An 18,329-nucleotide genomic window follows, 5' to 3' on the forward strand; every position below is an offset into this window, starting at 1 on the left:
TATGTTACAAAATTGTGACTGTGTTTTGGTGCCAAAAAACTTTAACAAAATTATCACTGGACTTAAAGGAAGATAAATTATTTATAAATAATAGTACTTCACGACCCCTTTAAAATTAAATAATTAACATATTAAATAATGTCATCTTAATATATTTTATAAACATATTTATCCTATATATTTTAGTCCATATAAATACAGATATTTATAATACCTTAAGTATAGTTATATATTATAGAGGATCCTTACTGCTTTTGTGCCACCTTCAGTAAATACTGATTATGTTCAGAGTCAAAAATATGGTGATAAACAGCAATTAACTAAATATTTCACAAACTGAACTGAAGTGACCTTTACTCAGGGGCTCAAGTGAATTGGGGAATCATTAATTCTGAGGGAACCCATTCACTGAAATGAATTGGACTTCCCAATGCTCCATATCAGTGAATCATTTATTTTAACCAGTTAATTGACATGAACAGCCCGAACGAACAGATTCACATAAATGATTCGGACGGATCATGAGGATTACTTTCTCAGCTGTATTAAAAGTATTTGCTAAAAAGTGTCTGCTAACTGAATAAAATGTAAAAGTAGCTTGTTACTGGAGTTATATATATATACAGTATGTAAGGGAAAGTGTGCATTTTAGGTACTGGTTATTTATTTTTTGTTTAATGCAAGTTTTTCAAACTGTTTCTATCACCATTACCTTTTTGCCTGTACAAGTTCATTTTAAAAGGACAAATTAGCTTTACTATAACATCGATTTTGGCTGTCGATTGAGCTTAACTTATACTGAACCTAGAATATTCCTTTAATATGAGGTTATAAAAACAACATTTATAATAATTGGAAAATTGTTTTAAGTAGTTTTAGATTAGTAATAGCATGTCACACCCCAGGATACTGCTGAAAATGCTTGAGATTTTGTCAACTATCCCATAAAAGCTCGAAATGACCGCCATGTGTATTTATCACATTGCACCAATAAATTGCACATTAATCAAAGTAATGTTAATAGTTTTTGTCACGCCTATTAATTTTTGATTTGCAATGAATTTATGAGCAATAAAACACCATCTCAGAAGGACCTTTTATTCTTCTGTTTCTAAGAGATGTTATCAGACAAAATATGCAGGAATGGCTGCGCCAAAGGCACACTTAATCTTAAAATGGCCCTTTCAGTGGCACATTAGTGAGATAAGGCCTGTGGAAACACAGTGTCTGTAATTTTCCCACTGCTAGTTCCAGTCATCATGGGCTAGAATATAGATGACTTGAGTAGGGCTGGGGAACAGTCACTGCCCTTGTTGATGAAGCCAAACAGGAACCTGCTTTGAGTGGCTTTGCATTTGTGTTTGTGTGAAGGGGCTGATGCATCTGGGCCCATCAGAGCAGAGGTTCCTGTGTGTAGTAGGTAAGGCTGCTACCCTGCACCCACTACCATTGGATCTCCAGATTCCCTTTTGGCCTGCCCCAAACTGAGAAATGGCCTGTTACTTCACAGATTATCCAGGAATTTCAAAAGCCACAAACATCAACACAAAGTGGAAAAACACAAATGACACCTGCTTGTCACAGATTTAGGTGTTCAAAGCTTGAAAATCAAAGCTTGCCTTTTTCCCCCCTAAACAAAGGTCTTAAATGCATAGGTAATCGAAAAATAATAATTATGTCATTATTTACACACCGTCAAGAAAGTGAATAAAGACGGAGACTAACATTATGCCTAAGGGGCCGTTCAGGCCAAATTACTTCTTGTGCAATAAAAGTTAGCTGCAGCACAAATCCAGCTGTGGAGGCAACACACAGCTGGCCAATGGAAAATGGTCAGACTGGTTCGAGCTGACAAACGCTACGGTAAATCAGATAACCACTCTGTACAATAGTGTTGAAAAGAATAGAATCTCACACGTCAATGTATATGCCTAGTCTTTATTCGTTTATCATCATTTAAAACTGAAGAATAAGAGACTCAATTCTGTGGAAGCTGCACTTTATTTGAAAATCACCCAAATTCTGCTTGTGTTTTGTTATATAAACAAAAATAGAATCTGCAGGGATGATTGCAGTAAATATGCTAAATCAATAGATAGAATCGCCCTCATTTTTGGACCATCTGTCATGTGCTGTGGTATGTAAACTGAGCACTGATCAACAGCGCCCCCTTTATTCCTCTACTGGACAAACAGCGAATGGGAAGACACTACCAACCCCATCCTGATGACAACTGTGATCCTCACATTCACACACACATACGCACACTCAAACATACACAACCTCTCTCATTCTTCGGCATGGAGAAAGATGGGCCGAAAATGAAGGCGACTCTGCACATTCAGGATGAAAAGGCAGCCATGTAACGGTCCATGTAAAATAATGACATGCCAAGCAGAAAGCAATACAGATCTTCCCCAATGCAATGCTGCAGAATCACAAATGTAGTGCTTTGCTAATCCGATAAATGCTCGCACCCATCCCAACCCTAAACCCTGGGGCACAGAACTGACTGTGGCGTAATGATTCATATAATTTATCCTATATGTCTTTTACGAATGCATGGTGGTGAGTGCATCTGAGCTACAAAGACATTGCACTAGATATACAACTGCATTTGTGAATTTTAGGTGTCCATTTTCCCCCCATTTTATATTATATATTTTTCATATTTCAGGTCACTCTCAAAATCCGAATTATACAACCAATCTTACCCATATGAATGCATACTTCAATTCCTCCCATAAGGAAGAGCACAAAAGAAAAACAATGTCCTCAGTGGGTAAATCATAAATAAATACAGACAATACACAAGGAATGTCTACTGCAAATGTTATAAACAATACAAATAAAGTTAGAATTTCTATTTGGTGGTGGTTAAATTATGTAATGCTTGATTGGATCATCAAATACAGAAAAAAAACTCCACCCATTCCCACCCAAATCTCTTGTTTCTGGAAAATAAAGTGAAGATGTGTTTGTGATAACACACAACATTCTGATTCTCTCACGCTCTCTCAACACCATTGTTTGTTTACAGATGCCGGCCGATCAGTAAAATAACAGACGGTTTTCTGCATTAGACAAATTACAAAATGAGCGCTGTCTTCCATCTGACATCTCAGCCCCCCAACCCCACCCATCATATTCCACAATGGCCCTCCCACCCTGCCCTCTAATTCCTGTACAGATTTGTACTGAGGCAGAACTCTCTCAAGAGTCCAACATCCAAATGGAGAGAGATTAAAGGTTTGAGATTTTGTTGAGAAGCGTTGGCCCTCCTTCGCCTACATGAACTGCATCTGAAAGCAGAGAAAAGCACATTACTGATGCAGTCAATTGTCATTTTAAGATGTTGCTGGCTTACTTCAGCATTAGCCTTGACTGATGTTTGCGACCACATATTTCAGCCATGTTATCTGATATCATCATGAATGTATACATGACATCACAGTGGTGTTGATATTGGAGAGGGTTTTTTTTTATGTTGACTGCATGACTGAATATTCATGCATTATGTAAATGTATTCAGTAAAGCCGCCAATGACTGATGAGATAATGAGTTCATGAATCTGCAACTCAAGATGGGATAAACAGCTATTAAAATAATTTTACAGAAAAAAGCTTCCAAAATAGAAACTGAGAAGATCTGTAAGATCTGTAAATTGACTTCAAAAACAGGAAACACCAAGGGTTTGAAGCAATGGCCCTTATAATGTTATAAAACACCTACGTTTTAGGGGAAAGATTCTACAGATGCTGAACAGCTACAAATCATCATACCAAGCTGCATTTACACCGTCAACCAATTCTGATTTATTAAACTGATATCTGATCAGATGTTGTTGCATGCCTGTAAATAAACTAAAACACTCATGCAATCAAATTTTTGGCATCCAAATTGAGATAAAGTTACTGAATGCACAAGAATTTTATATATATATATATATATATATATATATATATATATATATATATATATATATATATATATATATATACATGTCGTCGTCGGCAACCGTCCGTCTCGGGAGACGATGGTGTAGCTCGGATATATATATTTGTTTTATTTTTTTTAATCACTCTACAGATTTCATATTAGCAAACTAGTTTGGCAAGTCGTTTAAGACATCTACTTTATGCATGACATTAGTAATTTTTCCAACAATTGTTTATAGACAGATTAACTATATCACAATTCTAGTGGTCAGAAGTTTACATACACCAAGTTAACTGTGCCTTTAAGATGCTTGGAAAATTCCAGAAAATTATGTCAAGCCTTTAGGCAATTAGCTTCTGATAGGAGGTGTATTGAATTTGAGGTTTACCAGTGAATGTATTTTTGAAGGCCTACCTTCAAACTCAGTGCCTCTTTGCTTGACAATGGTAAAATCAAAAGAAATCAGCCAAGACCTCAGAAAATAAATTGTGGACATCCACAAGTCTGGTTCATCCTTGGGAGCAATTTCCAAATGCCTGAAGGTACCACGTTCATCTGTACAAACAATAGTATGCAAGTATAAACACCATGGTACCACGCAGCCATCATATCACTCAGGAAGGAGATGCATTCTGTCTCCTAGAGATGAACATAGTTTGGTGCGAAAAGTGCAAATCAATCCCAGAACAACAGCAAAGGACCTTGTGAAGATGCTGGAAGAAACAAGTAGACAAGTATCTAAATCCACAGTAAAACGAGTCCTATATCAACATAACCTGAAATTCTGCTCAGCAAAGAAGCATCCACTGCTCCAAAACCACCATAAAATGCCAGACTACAGTTTGTGCACATAGGGACAATTAACACAAATGGATAATGACCCCAAGCATACCGCCAAAGTTGTGGCAAAATGGCTCAAGGACAACAAAGTCAAGGTACTGTAGTGGCCATCACAAAGCCCGGACCTCAATTTGAAAATTTGTGTGCAGAACTGAAAAAGCATGTGCGAGCAAGGAGGCCTAAAAACCTGACTCAGTTACACCAGTTCTGTCTGGAGGAATGGGCCAAAATTCCAGCAACTTATTGTGAGAAGCTTGTGGAAGACTACCCAAAACGTTTTAAAGGCAATGCTGCCAAATACTAACAAAGCATATAAACTTCTGACCCACTGGAAGTGTGATGAAAATAATAAAAGCTGAACTAAATCATTCTCTCAACTATTATTCTGACATTTTACATTCTTAAAATAGTGATCCTGACTGACCTAAGACAGGGAACGTTTTCTATGATTAAATGACAGGACTTTAAATGTATTTGGCTAAGGTATATGTTAACTTATGACTTCAGCTGTATGCCTCAGAGTCAAAGACTCTTTAAAAGCAAAAATTATTGGAAAAAGAGATTTTGGTATGAGTAATGGAGAGAAATATTTTATTATAATAATTCTTAAACAATAAGCAGTGAAATTAATTGAATATGATTAATATTTAAAAAATAGTCTAGTAAATCAAAGTCATGTGGCGTAACCTACATGTAAAAAGTCTGACTGACATTTTTAAATAGAATGAAGTAACTAAGAAAACATCTTGACATTCATGACTCGCAAATAAGTATGTTATTTGTAAATGTAAAACAATTTATAAAAATCTGTGTACACAAATTTGTTTAAGATGCAAGGAAAGTATTTAAGTACATTTTACATGATGGCTACACCACTTGATATTATTTAAATAAATAAATAATTTTTTTTTGTAGAATATGTTTTTCAAAACATTTGAAAACATGTAACCAACATGGACACAAAAGACTACATTTCTGTGAATTTCAAATATTTTAAACTCAGTTTTTAAAAGATTTTTCATTCATTTGGACATCTTGGACTTGACAATGACAAATTTATTTATTTAAAAAAAGTCCCTCTCAGCCCCCTTAAAAGAGGGGGGGATAAATTGGTTGCCTTGACAACCTGTCCCCTGTGATTATCGAAAATAAGGGTACCCTGCATTTTTTTCAATGAACTTGAAGTCCCTCTGAAATAAAGCCCTCTCTTTGGGAAATGCTGGTCTAAAGTGCTCGCAGAGGCAGAGAAAAAAATACTGGATCTGTACATTAGGCCTTTCAGTGTAAATGCAGCCATTGTGATATTAATTGAAAAGATTAGTATTAACACTTGAACATGGAGAAAAACAGGTAAGGGTAAAACAGAGGTCAGAGTTGACAGAAGAAACACACTTAAACAGGCAAGAAGCCTACCTATCTCACACACACAGCAGACATGCTGTACCTAAAGACGCTCTAAAGGAAATCCTTCAGAGAGAGCTGTGCAAAAGGGTCTTGTCCCGGAGCTCTGAGAGGACTTGAACTGGAAGGACTAGAGGCAGTAGGGAGCTAGTTCAGAGAGAACGAGAGAGAATGAAGGGGTGCAGTGACACACACAAGAGGAAAATTCACAGCCAGACATGCAAGAGAATGGAAGAGAGGTTTAGAGAGAAAAAGAGGGAATCTTTACTAGCCACTAAACCCCACTGAGACCAGTGTTCTAACTTTGTAGGGCTGTGGGATGGTACCTATTTCCTGTACTAGCATTCCTACAAAAATAAAGCAGGGGTGACGGGGGGCACAATATGTATTTCAAACTGCAAATTCTGTGCATTTGAGGCATACATATAATTCCCCAGAGATGTATGAATGCCACCATGCTAGCTTTCATATTCAGAACAGCACTGCATTGGCACATACAGGTGAACTAGTGTGCATTCTGAATAGAAGCTTATGTTCTAGAGCTGCTTCTAGAGCACTTGGTATGGAGTGTTATCAGTCAGAGTTTGACTGATGATGCCATTCCAAGGAGGATCATGGGGCTGGATAGCATGAAAAGGCATTCAACTGAAGTCTATGGATACGACTATGCTAGTGGTCTAAAACTGATAAATCTGATTGGATAAGGTATTTAGTTTGTGTTCAAGGGTCTATTGATAGTAGAAGGTCATACCTGTGCCCCTGAGATCGGGCCGAATGGGTTGGCCGGCCGCATCACAGGCTGCGTATACATCACGGTGGGCTGGGTCATCATTGTCATGGAGCCCATTTGAGGAAGCTAGTAAGAAAAATAAAATTTCAAAGTTCAAATTAACACTTTAAATGTAGGTTGAAACTTCGAAAAATGCATCTCAAGACCCATTCTGTTGTCCTCCATCCAGCTATACTGAATTAACATTAAATCAACAGCTTTCGTTTGAGCTGTCAAACTATAGTCAAAGTCATGACACATCAACTAGTCGAGGTACAACTGTCAAGTTTAAGTAATTTGCACAGTATTGTGCTTTTAGTGACAGAATCAGCCAATCAGACCATATCTGAAACTTAAAGTTGAAGCGAGTAATTTCTGTTCCACCAGCATCACTAAATGAAATTGCAAAAATATGAATTTAAGCTGCAACACTTTACAATAAGATTGCATTTGTTAACATTAGTTAATGCATTAGTTATCATGAACTACCTACAAACAAAACTTCTTTAAAGCATTTAATACACTGCATGGCCAAAAAAGGTCACATAATGTAATATTTTGATATCTTTTAGCTTTGATTACAGTGTGCATTTGTTGTGACATTGTTTTCGACAACCTTATGCAACGTCACAATATACAGTATCTCACAAAAGGGAGTACACCCCTCACATTTTTGTAAATATTTGATTATATCTTTTCATGTGACGACACTGAAGAAATGACACTTTGCTACAATGTAAAGTAGTGAGTGTACAGCTTGTATAACAGTGTAAATTTGCTGTCCCCTCAAAATAACTTAACACACAGCCATTCATGTCTAAACCGCTGGCAACAAAAGTGAGCACACCCCTAAGTGAAAATGTCCATTTCTGTATATTTCCATCCAGAATTTCTTTAATTTTTGGCAAAGATATTGTATCGACAACGGGAGAGTTGAACCATTCCATAAAGTCTTCTCCAGCACATCCCAAAGGCATTCAATGGGGTTCAGATCAGGACTCTGTGGTGGCCAATTCATGTGTGAAAATGATTCCTCATGCTCCCTGAACCACTCCTTCACAATTTGAGCCAGATGAATCTTGACACTGACGTTCTTTCCATAACCACAGGATACGACTTCCGACATGGTTGTTTAAGAAATGAGAAGCTACACACTGCATCAGTTAGAGTTAAAAGGATTGTTGCCAGCTGAAACATATTAATCACTGTGTGGCGAGCAGGGCGGGGACGAACGGCATCTGGGCAGAGCAAGGCCAGGAAGATAAGTGGTGAACAAGTTCCACCTGTGCACCCCACCGGTCTCGCATTCCAGTGAGGGGCAGTGGGAGTATTTAAGGAGAGGAGACAATGGCAGACGGGGAGAGAGAGATGCATGAGACGGTGTGTGTGTGCGCGGAAGCTTGCAACGTGACTGTAGGGAAACAGTGCATTTTGTATTGTCTTTTAAGTTGTACTATAAATGTCTATGTGTTTTGTCAAGCTGGTCCCAGCTTCGTCCTTCCCATGCATTCCTTGAACCCCCGTTGCATTGGTGCCAAAACCCAGGAAGCAGGAAGGATGTGCTGTCATGGAGTCCTCACCACTGCCGTCCGACAGGAGGCGGAATTCAGTTGTTCAGCGATTTCTTTCTTATCACATAATAAAAATTTCAATGCAGATCAATATTTCATGTCCATTTATTTATTTGTTTGATTAGTAGCCATGTAATAAGCAGGATAAGATATAGTCAGAAGGTTGTCATCACAAAATAAAATCATATCATGGTGGTACAAGACCCCTAAGCTTTGCGGAATTAACCTACAAATGGCTTCGTTATATACAGATAAGTGGAGTGGGATTTTGGACCAATTACATTTTACTGTCGGTTGGGTCTATCCAGTTGATCTAAAAACCAAGCGACTGACTATATGTCTTGTCACAGACCTGTTGTTAACCTGTTGTAGGCTGTTAAGGACACTGTGTTAGTGTCTGGTGTTTTGGGCAAATTTAAATGCCAATGGCTTATGCAGTTCCTCTGTTGACATTCTATTGTGTTTGAAAGTACTGAAACTCAGCATAGAAGAGGAATGTGAGCCAGTCTTAACCCAGTGTTCTCATGATGTGACTGGAGTTATTGTTTAACTACACCTGAATTCAAACAGATTCAGCCTCATGACACACGGCTGACATTAAGATACACAAAAAAACCTCCCTGTGTATTTCTCTTAGCTGAGAACACAAAAAAATTATCTGGATTGATTCAGACTCACAACTTCTACATTAGTTGCAACTCAAGAGGTAAAGAGATTTTGAGGTAGGTAAAAGGGTTGGAGGATCCAAAAAGGATGAATCACATCAGCAGTTACATAAGTGCTGATGTTGTTACTAAAAAGCTTCCTCACTTTTAACCATTAACCAGAACCTTTACTGCTGTTCCTTGATAGTCTTCTCAGCCTAGTCTATTCAATTCTCAGCTAGAGTAATGAGGTTTGAGTTGTATTCAAGATCTGTAGTAGACAGTACAGCAAGTTTTATAATGGGCATATGACAACTATTTACTGGTCAGATGAGTGATACTCAGCCTCGACTTTAATTGTAGACCACATGCTTCCCCTTAAATGTTAATCAAGAACATGCTGATGCAGATCTTTGAAGGACCCATATGGAAGAGTAAGCAATGCAACTAACCCTTCTAAAGTGATAAACATACCATCACAGAGGGAGAAACAGAGCCTCTGTAACATTGACCTACGCTCAATGAAGAGGTATTTCATCTCCAGAGAGCTCTTCATAGTGCTCTGTACACCCACACTGCACCGGTGGGAACTGACAGCATCGCTGCAGTCTCTCAGAATATACATGAGATGGAAAACCAACTCAAACTTATAACACTCGCTCTGTTCCAAAACCTAGTGAGCCATCTTCATAAGCAGCATTTTAATGTGTGCTCCCGACATGAAAGGTGTTCCAAAAAACTTATGTTGCCTTTTAAGATTTCTTGTCTTGGGCACATTCTTGGCCAATCCCAGAATGTACTTCGACGAGCTCAGTTAAAAATCTAAGATGGCAAAAGGTGTCGATAACAATTAGAGCTGTACTGTCTTGATGTCAATTTGTAGGCCAACCAAGAAGGCAAAGGTTGGTTCCAGACAATTCGGTACCTGAACTTGTGTTCCTCCTACTTGAAAATAACCTCTGGAAAGGACCTGAAAATTGAACATCTGTCGAGTCAGATTAATCAACCCCAACCTCAGTGAGAAGCATCGTTTGATGTTATTTCCAAGATAGTGTGACTAATGTAATTCTGAGAATGCAAGTTTAAGATAATATAATACAACACCTTATTTTTTTGGTTTTTGTCAGCTGTTTTTAAAAGTGAGCAGAACTTTGACATTTATGGCATTATTGGTATAAGAACATGCCATTTTCTTGAGTCATGGTGCCATCTCATGGTGTGTACATGCATGAATGATTGGAATGCTTTGATGTCGAAAGAGGGAAATTTCAATCCAAGTATTCCTAACCTCCAACTTCATCTGTAATGTGTCACAATTCACCTTTGGTTCCCTCAGATATTTGCAACAGGTTTCGATATACGAGTAACATAAGTTCTGTGGTTAAAATTACTAGGAGTCTTATGTTTTGTTTAACAACATATTACATGAAGACATTCCTCAAACAGGAAGTTTTAAATTAGTTTTTTTAATTTATTTGTTTAGGTAAGTTGCTTAAAAAAAAAGAAAAAAGTTTGAAATTAAATTAAAAAGAGTCAAAGTTTTGTGTAAATGTCTTGTGCACTGCGTGTGGAATGCTATTTGTATGATGCAGAGTTCCTGCCTATGTAGAACGTTCTAAAATCAGTCACTTATGAGGTTCTATTCCAGTTATGCTGCTGACTTACTGTCATCCAAAGGCAAAATGCTGTAACTAAACTTTTAGTGAAAATCTGGTCAAAATTGACCAAAACTGGGATTATTAAACTACTCTCAGAAAAGAAACGGAATGTAAAACTTGCAGTTACTACATAACACTACAACCAAGTGTAAATTATTAAGATCTGGAACCCATTTTTGTCAGTTTCAGTATTGGTGTAGTTACTGTTTTTTGCTATAGGGCAGCATAGAAGGCAGCTGTGAATGCAGACAGTAGGCAATGAGGCAGCTCACTTGGTTTTGGAAGGGTGCTACTGATGGAGAGATTAAAATGTACAAATCCCAATTTTCCACTCACCATTCCATATCCCATCATGCCTGTGGGTGTTGTGGCAGGAAAGGCCATTACAGAGGGAGCCTAAAAAGACAGATTTGGTGTTAGAACAGAAATAGCACAGGTATAACATGACATCACTCAGTTACATTGAAAGAATGATTCTTCTAAACGCAATGAGAACTGAGAAAATTCCACTTGTGCAGCCATGACATCACAACTGCCCCAGACACAGCATCTCAGTTTCCATGTTTAAACACAGCTGGGTGAACAAAAGCAACTTTGTGTGAGTAGACTAACAGAAGACTTTTTTAATTATTTAGCAAAAAAATACTTGAGTCTTTTTTGCTTTCTCTCATCATGGAGAGCTACTCACTTCTGGGAAACATTACAGATGTCTTTACACACTCCAACCAGAGCATCAAAACAGGAATATAGGCAAGGAGATAAAGAGGAAGAGAGCAAGGGAGAGAAACAGAGTGTGTGTGTGTGTGTGTGTGGTGTTCTCTTTGAAGGCAGAGTGATTAGTTGCAGGTGCAGGGCGCTGCTGCTGAAAGAGAGAAGCTCTTTGTGAAGGAGCTGTGAGATTCTAAAGTCTTCAGTAGTCACAGACCTACTTTTATTTCCACTAACATGGAATCTTAATGTTGACTGACAGAGATGACGGTGGAAAAATCACTGAAAAATAGTAAAATAAACAGGCTGAGACAATTTCCCTATGTACTATGATGACATGAACTGCATCAAAATGCAGTACAGAGTAAACTCCCTTTATTACTTCACAATCAACAGATGTACCGGTTACAAACTAATGAAGTCCTAAAATGTATAATATACGCTCACTGAGCACTTTATTAAGAACACTATGGTCCTAATAAAGTGCCCAACATGGTATTCTGCTGTTGAAGCACATCCGCCTAAAGGTTTGTCATGTTGTGCATTCTGAGATGCTATTCTGCTCACTACAATTGTACAAAGTGGTTATCGGAGTTACTGTAGCCTTTCTGTCAGTTTGAACCAGTCGGGCTATTCTCTGTTGACCTCTCTCATCAACAAGGAGTTTCCATCTGCAGAACTGCTGCTCCCTGGATGTTTTTGACAAAATTCTGAGTAAACTATCGAAACAGTCCTACTTCGTTCCCCATTCTGATAGTTGACTTGAACATTAACTGAAGGTCCTGAACCATAAATGCATGCTTTTATGCATTGCATTGCGACTGGCTGATTAGATAATTGCATGAATAAGTAGTTGTCAGTGATTAAGTGTTGCAGAAAGGACCTTTTAAACAATGTTTGTACAAATCAATCTCAGATGAGACTTGACATATTTGAAGTACTTCGCAGTCTTTGTAAGATGGAATTTAATTACAACAGAATCATGTCAAGTCTTAACTACTGTATAACCTAGAAGTCAAACACACGATACAAGGTATTGATGAGAGACCGCAGCGACAGGCTAGCTTGTTGGAGTTCTCCTGAGGAAGGTCTGTTGACTATTACGTACCACACACTAAAGGTGCATTAACATGACTGGAGTGAAGTATTAACATTTCTCTGGCACCGCATTGCGCTTCGAAGACAATTTGGATATAGCATTATTACACGGGCAGTGCCAGCACTAAAAACTAAATGAGATGTTCTCTGCAGACTCCATTTTCATCAAATGTTTATTATACTGTATGTTAGTTTCTTTTAATTTTTTTTATTTCTAAAGTTTAGGAAAAAAACAACAACTTTGCTTTAGTTTACAGTATTTATCTGCAATTTACAACGTCAATTCCAGGGCATGCTGAGTGACACCAGCCAGGTCTCCTAAGCAACCAAATTGGCCCGGTTGCTAGTGAGGGTAGAGTCACATGGAGTAACCACCTCGTGGTCGCTATAATGTGGTTCACTCTTGGTGGGGCGCATGGCGAGTTGTGGATGCCATAGAGAACAGCGTGAAGCCTCCACACGAGCTATGTCTCCGTGGTAACGCGCTCAACAAGCCTCGTGATAAGATACGTGGATTGACTGTCTCAGATGCGGAGGCAACTGGAATTCATCCTCTGCCACCTGAATGAGGAGAGTCATTTAAGAGAACTTAAGAGCACATTGGGAATTGGGCATGCCAAATTGGGGAGGCAAAAAAAAAAAAAGATTTTGCATATTTGTCCCATAAACCCTCTACTGGAAACAATCCCATTTCTTCATACCAAGTGACATGTTTACTGATGCCAGTAAACAAACAATACTGATAAGAGGAAAGGGCAGAGAAGGAACAAAACTGTCTGCCATGCCGAAGTGATGTCTGGTTAGATCAGCTCATGAGTTTCAGTGCGATTTAGTGTGATTCTTGTCACTCACACACACGCACATGCACACGTCATAATCTGTGACCAAAGCACAGGCGGTGTGGTTAATAATCTCATGCGTTAAGAGAATAGTTCAACTCAACGTTTTGACTTACGTATTGAGGGAAAAGCATGCCATTCTGTTTATCACCCCAGATGAGGACAGTTACACAACAGACACAATTAAAAAAGGCATTTAAAACACAAGACACAACTCACATTGTAAGCACACAAACACATTTTAAACACAGATAAGAAAGAAAACACAGCTCTGTTCCAAAGCCTGCGAACTGCCTACCAACATATTTAGCATCACAGGTGCATTCCCCACATGGAGGCTGTTCCAAACATTAGGCAGCAAAATGATGCTGCCTTATAAATAACTTTTTATTCAAAATTTGAGGCAGCATTGTATATATCCCAACACTAAAAAACGTGTTTCTTTCAAATTCTAAGCCTCAGATATCAGAATGCTATTTGGTCGAAATCTGGAGATATCAATTAGGAATATACCACATCTGACTTTGAATGGTGCTTTACAGAGCGTCCGGCATGCGAGTGAGCACTAATGCAGTTTTTGCTTCTATAGAGCCTATATTTCAATTCAGTCACTTACAGCATGAGGTTCCATTTCAATCAGGATCAGGATTCTGCCTTAGGAGGCATCTGCCTATGTAGACAGTAGGCGGCAAGGCAACTTACTGGTGTTTGAATCAGAGCTTATGTCAGAGTCAGTGGAGGATCTCCAGCTATTGTCCATGTATTGGATCTATGACAGCTGTTTCAATGATCTGGGTTAGAGAAAGCACATATTGTTGTCCTCACCATAGTGGCAGGGTTCCATGTTGTGGTCGGAGCCATCTTTGGTTGCCAGTTGTTTCCTCCAGTCAACTTCTTCTCTCCTGGCTGACTCCAGTGGATGTCACTGAGGAATAGAAGAAACAATCATGATAAAAATCACTTGTGCTTTTTTCAAACAATTATTATGAGTCACATATGAGACCAATCCTGCTGTAAAGGTTCATACTTTTTCGTTGTTCCATTTCCAATACCGAGATCTGTAAGAGAAAGAACACACAAACTGATGACTACGCCAGTCCTGCATAATGCTAAATTTACTTTAGAAAGGTGCGATCACACTAGACTTTGCACTTCATTTAATTTGCAAACATAAAAACGTGGGAGAGCAGAAACACAAGCACATTGAAGTAGTTTCATCTTTTGCCGATATCTTAAGAGCACGGTGACTGATAGCGGATATAATGCCGATATAGATAAATCAACATCAAACGAGATTGCAAATGAGATACAAAAATCACAGAAATGAAATTAACATAACAAAACATATATTAAAATCGTATTTAACATTTTGATAACACAAAAATTTAATACATTTTAAATTTTAAACAAATTTGTATTATTTTTATATTTAAAAAAATTAAATAAAATGACGTACTCTTCAGCAAAATGACAAATCTTGTTATATCAGTCTTGGAGACAAACCTGCTTTAACCTACATATGGTGCTGGGCGTGAATTTCCGAAATTTAGGATGGCAAAAAACAAAAAACTATTTATATTAATGAGAAAAATGGAAACCGATTAGATGATTTAGTAATATTCATCAGGAAAGTGCCACATGATTGGTCGTAGAAACAATAAGCAAACCCTAACTCTTACAAATCAGGTAGCGCTTTACTCGTAAATATAGATGACTCTTCTCATGCCATCCTACATTTCAGAAACCTTCGCGTGGGGCGCACGTTCATAAGTGCCACTGTGTTGAGACCACATGACCAGCTGTATGTGATTAGATTAATCTCAATAATCCCCTGTAATTGGATGCTTTCACTCATTGAAAAAATTAATCATGACTGTCTTGGCTAATTATTTCAAAATAGATTTCATGAATTGGACTAGCCGATATATTGGTGAATCACAACACGAAACATACCGTTTCCTGATATATTACTAACAGAAAACAGAGGGGTTTTATACAACGAGAACAAGACACTTACTGCCCACAAGGTTGGCCAAGGAGGAATCCAAGTCATCAGAAACAAGTTTGCCTGGCTGTTGGGCACTGGGCGTCAGGCTCTGGTTGGGAGAGGTCACTGTGGGTTTTAGGATGCCACCTAAAATATCGTCTTAAAGAAAGAGGAGAGGGAGTGGAAGAGGGATAAAAGACACAGACAACACATATAAACAAAGATCTTGTTTAAGTTAGGTGGAGAGAGAGAGGCAGCCGCCCTAAGAGCAAATGATGCAGAACTGAAAGTGAAAGAACGTGGGTAAAATCTTGTGTGAAGTCAACTCACCCAGACATGCAGTGCCATGCAAAGCCAGCGGGCCCAAACAGATCATATCACACAGTGAGAGGAGAGAAAGGGGACAGAATGAACAACATCTCAAAACATCACTGTGCACTTATGGTGGTCTCATCTTAAATGACACAAGGGCACACATTTAAGCAAAAAGACAGATTAAAGTAAGGCATTTTATTTTACTTTAAAGAGAGAGTGGAACAGGATCAGGCAGTGGATTCGAACTCAGCGGCTGTTTCAATCATGTCCTAATATGTAGATCACAATGCATTGATTTCTAACATATGAATCACATCATGAAAAATTGCATAGAGTATGATAGGTTAGCAGACTAATCGGTTAACCAAAAACAAACCAAAATAAAATACTTTATTTGACCATTCGTACCTTAAGTTATATGAAGTGATATGAAAGACATCAATTGATATACTTTAATGGTCAAGGCGACATATTAACAAACAAAATTGTACATTTTCTAATCATGTACTAAATAGAGTACCCGAAAGAAGATCTATCAGCCAATGGAATTGATTTGGGGTTCAAGGGGGGGTATGATTTAGCATGGCAACAGTTGTATAACCATTATATAGCCTTATTTACTTTAAATGTTCTCACATTCAAGCTACACCCGGTCAGCTCAAAGTATGGTGAAAACAATGACCGACTAGACAAAAATAGACCCAGGCCACTCAAACACAATGGCACTTAATGGCAAGATGGATGTGAAGCGTCATGTGAGAAGAAAAGCTAAAAGTCAGGAAAAGTAGGCTAACTTAACTCTTACCAGCTGAGTCTGTGCTGTTGGCGGCCGACTTATTGCCAAACACTGATTCAAAGTCGACGTTAAGGCCTGTAGAGCTGGGAGGCTGGGCAGCGGGAGGCGCAGAGAACCCTGTGTTAAGAGAAACAAAGTCAGAAAAAAAGAAAACAAGCTACCTACTTCACATGTATGAGTATTGGAGAAAAGCCAGAACAGAGCAACTAAGCATTGGTTAATGTTTTCTTTCAGTTCATGTGCAATGCATCATTGGCATCATTAATTTAAATGGAACGATTACATTTTAGTCGACAGACATTCAAAAAAGTGAGGTCTTTGACAGAGCTAGCCCAGGGCAACGGACTCCTAGTTCCTGGAACCATTATAAACACAGCTATTTAACTCCTGCAATTGAAACCACAGTGAATACATCTGCCAATAGTTTTTAAAATTGATAGTCTATTTGAAATGTTCTTAGTCCTTCCTGTGAAGGGTGGGGGGGGGTAATTACAAAGTATAGTCTGGACATTACTGATGAAAAAAACAGCACCATCACTATTTGAAAAAAATTCATTTTTGATCAAATCTAGACAGGCCCCATTTCCAGCAGCCCTCACTCCAACCCCTTGAGTATTCATGCTAAATTGCTAATTTGGTACTAGAAAATAGTAGTTTAAGAAGTTCTAAAAAATATATTTCAAATTGTAATAGTAATTTTTCATGTTATTAATGTCCTGACTATACATTGTTCAGTTGAATGCCACAAATAAAAGTACCAATTTCTATCCATAAGAGCAAAATCTGTACATTATTCCAAACTTTTGGCCACCAGTGTAAAAAGTAAGCAAACACTCAGCTTAAACCACCTTTAAGTGGTCACACACTCCACTTGCGCGTGAAAGAAAGAGGAGAGCGCTCGCAGCCATGTGATGAGTTAGAAACTCTTAAATGTAAAAATAACTATTGTGCCACTTTTAAAAGTACTTTGCATATGAGGATAGATGCATTAGGGAGTTTTTATTCTGATGGCAGGCTTCAGCATTAGTTAACAAGTTCACTCACACCAGTGCGCTCAAATCATATTCCACATTCACACACAGTAATTTTCACTTGAAAATGCTTGCACTGTAGAGCCCTGTTAAACTACAAGCTGAGTGTCTGAATAAATCACAAACCTGTTCCTACTAGCTCAAAAAGGACAAAAGGGCCCCTGCAAAAAAAAGAAAGGACAAGAGACAGCTAAACGACAGAGAAAGGCTGGAGGTGCAGCACCTACCTCCGAATAGTCCAGCTACAGCGGAGGGCTCAGAGTGGAAGAGAGGAGTGTTAGGGTAGGCAGCCGGAGAGCAGAATGAGTCTGACAGGCCCAGAAACAGAGTAGAGCCAGAGATGAGGAAATAAGTGAAGTGAGACAGAAAACCATTTGTAATAAAAAAACAAAAACAAATAGCAGGGGGGAAAAAAAAAAAAGTGTATAATGCCTTGAATACTCTATATTCAGGTTTAGAAGGTTGAACTATGACAACACTGTCAAAAAACCCAGCTTTTACCAATCTTAGCTGGTTTGCTGGTCTTAGAGCCTTTTTAGCTGGTCCAATCAACTAGAAACCAGTTGAACACAACCTGGCCAGGTTTGGAGACCAGCTACACAAGTTTAGACCAGCTTGGCCAGACTGGGAGACCAGCTGAACACAATATTGGCCAGGCTTTGAGAGCAGCTACACAAGTTTAGACCAGCTTGGCTAAACTGGGAGACCAGGTAGACCAACTGAATACCATAC

At 38.4% G+C, this 18,329-nt stretch overlaps 1 protein-coding gene across 25 annotated transcripts in view; it reads right to left on the reverse strand.

Moving 5' to 3' along the window:
- Positions 1-1,932: 1,932 nt before the first annotated feature.
- LOC127637074 (phosphatidylinositol-binding clathrin assembly protein-like) overlaps positions 1,933-18,329 on the reverse strand; it is a 44,815-nt gene continuing 28,418 nt past the window's right edge. For 4 of the 25 annotated variants that reach the window (XM_052117955.1, XM_052117957.1, XM_052117969.1 and 1 more), the window contains 9 exons: positions 17,825-17,905; positions 16,576-16,683; positions 15,486-15,614; positions 14,496-14,526; positions 14,294-14,393; positions 13,585-13,608; positions 11,160-11,219; positions 6,933-7,037; positions 1,933-3,302 (listed from right to left, as the gene is read on the reverse strand). In XM_052117955.1, coding sequence (XP_051973915.1) covers positions 3,288-3,302; positions 6,933-7,037; positions 11,160-11,219; positions 13,585-13,608; positions 14,294-14,393; positions 14,496-14,526; positions 15,486-15,614; positions 16,576-16,683; positions 17,825-17,905 — 653 coding nt within the window. In that variant the 3' untranslated portion in view covers positions 1,933-3,287. Of the gene's footprint in view, positions 3,303-6,193; positions 6,329-6,932; positions 7,038-11,159; positions 11,220-13,584; positions 13,609-14,293; positions 14,394-14,495; positions 14,527-15,485; positions 15,615-16,575; positions 16,684-17,824; positions 17,906-18,329 lie in introns of all 25 variants that reach the window. The other 21 variants (XM_052117962.1, XM_052117964.1, XM_052117972.1 and 18 more) reach the window with 12 other exon arrangements.

This window comes from Xyrauchen texanus, chromosome 44 (assembly GCF_025860055.1).
Source record: "Xyrauchen texanus isolate HMW12.3.18 chromosome 44, RBS_HiC_50CHRs, whole genome shotgun sequence".
Lineage (NCBI taxonomy): Eukaryota > Metazoa > Chordata > Actinopteri > Cypriniformes > Catostomidae > Xyrauchen > Xyrauchen texanus.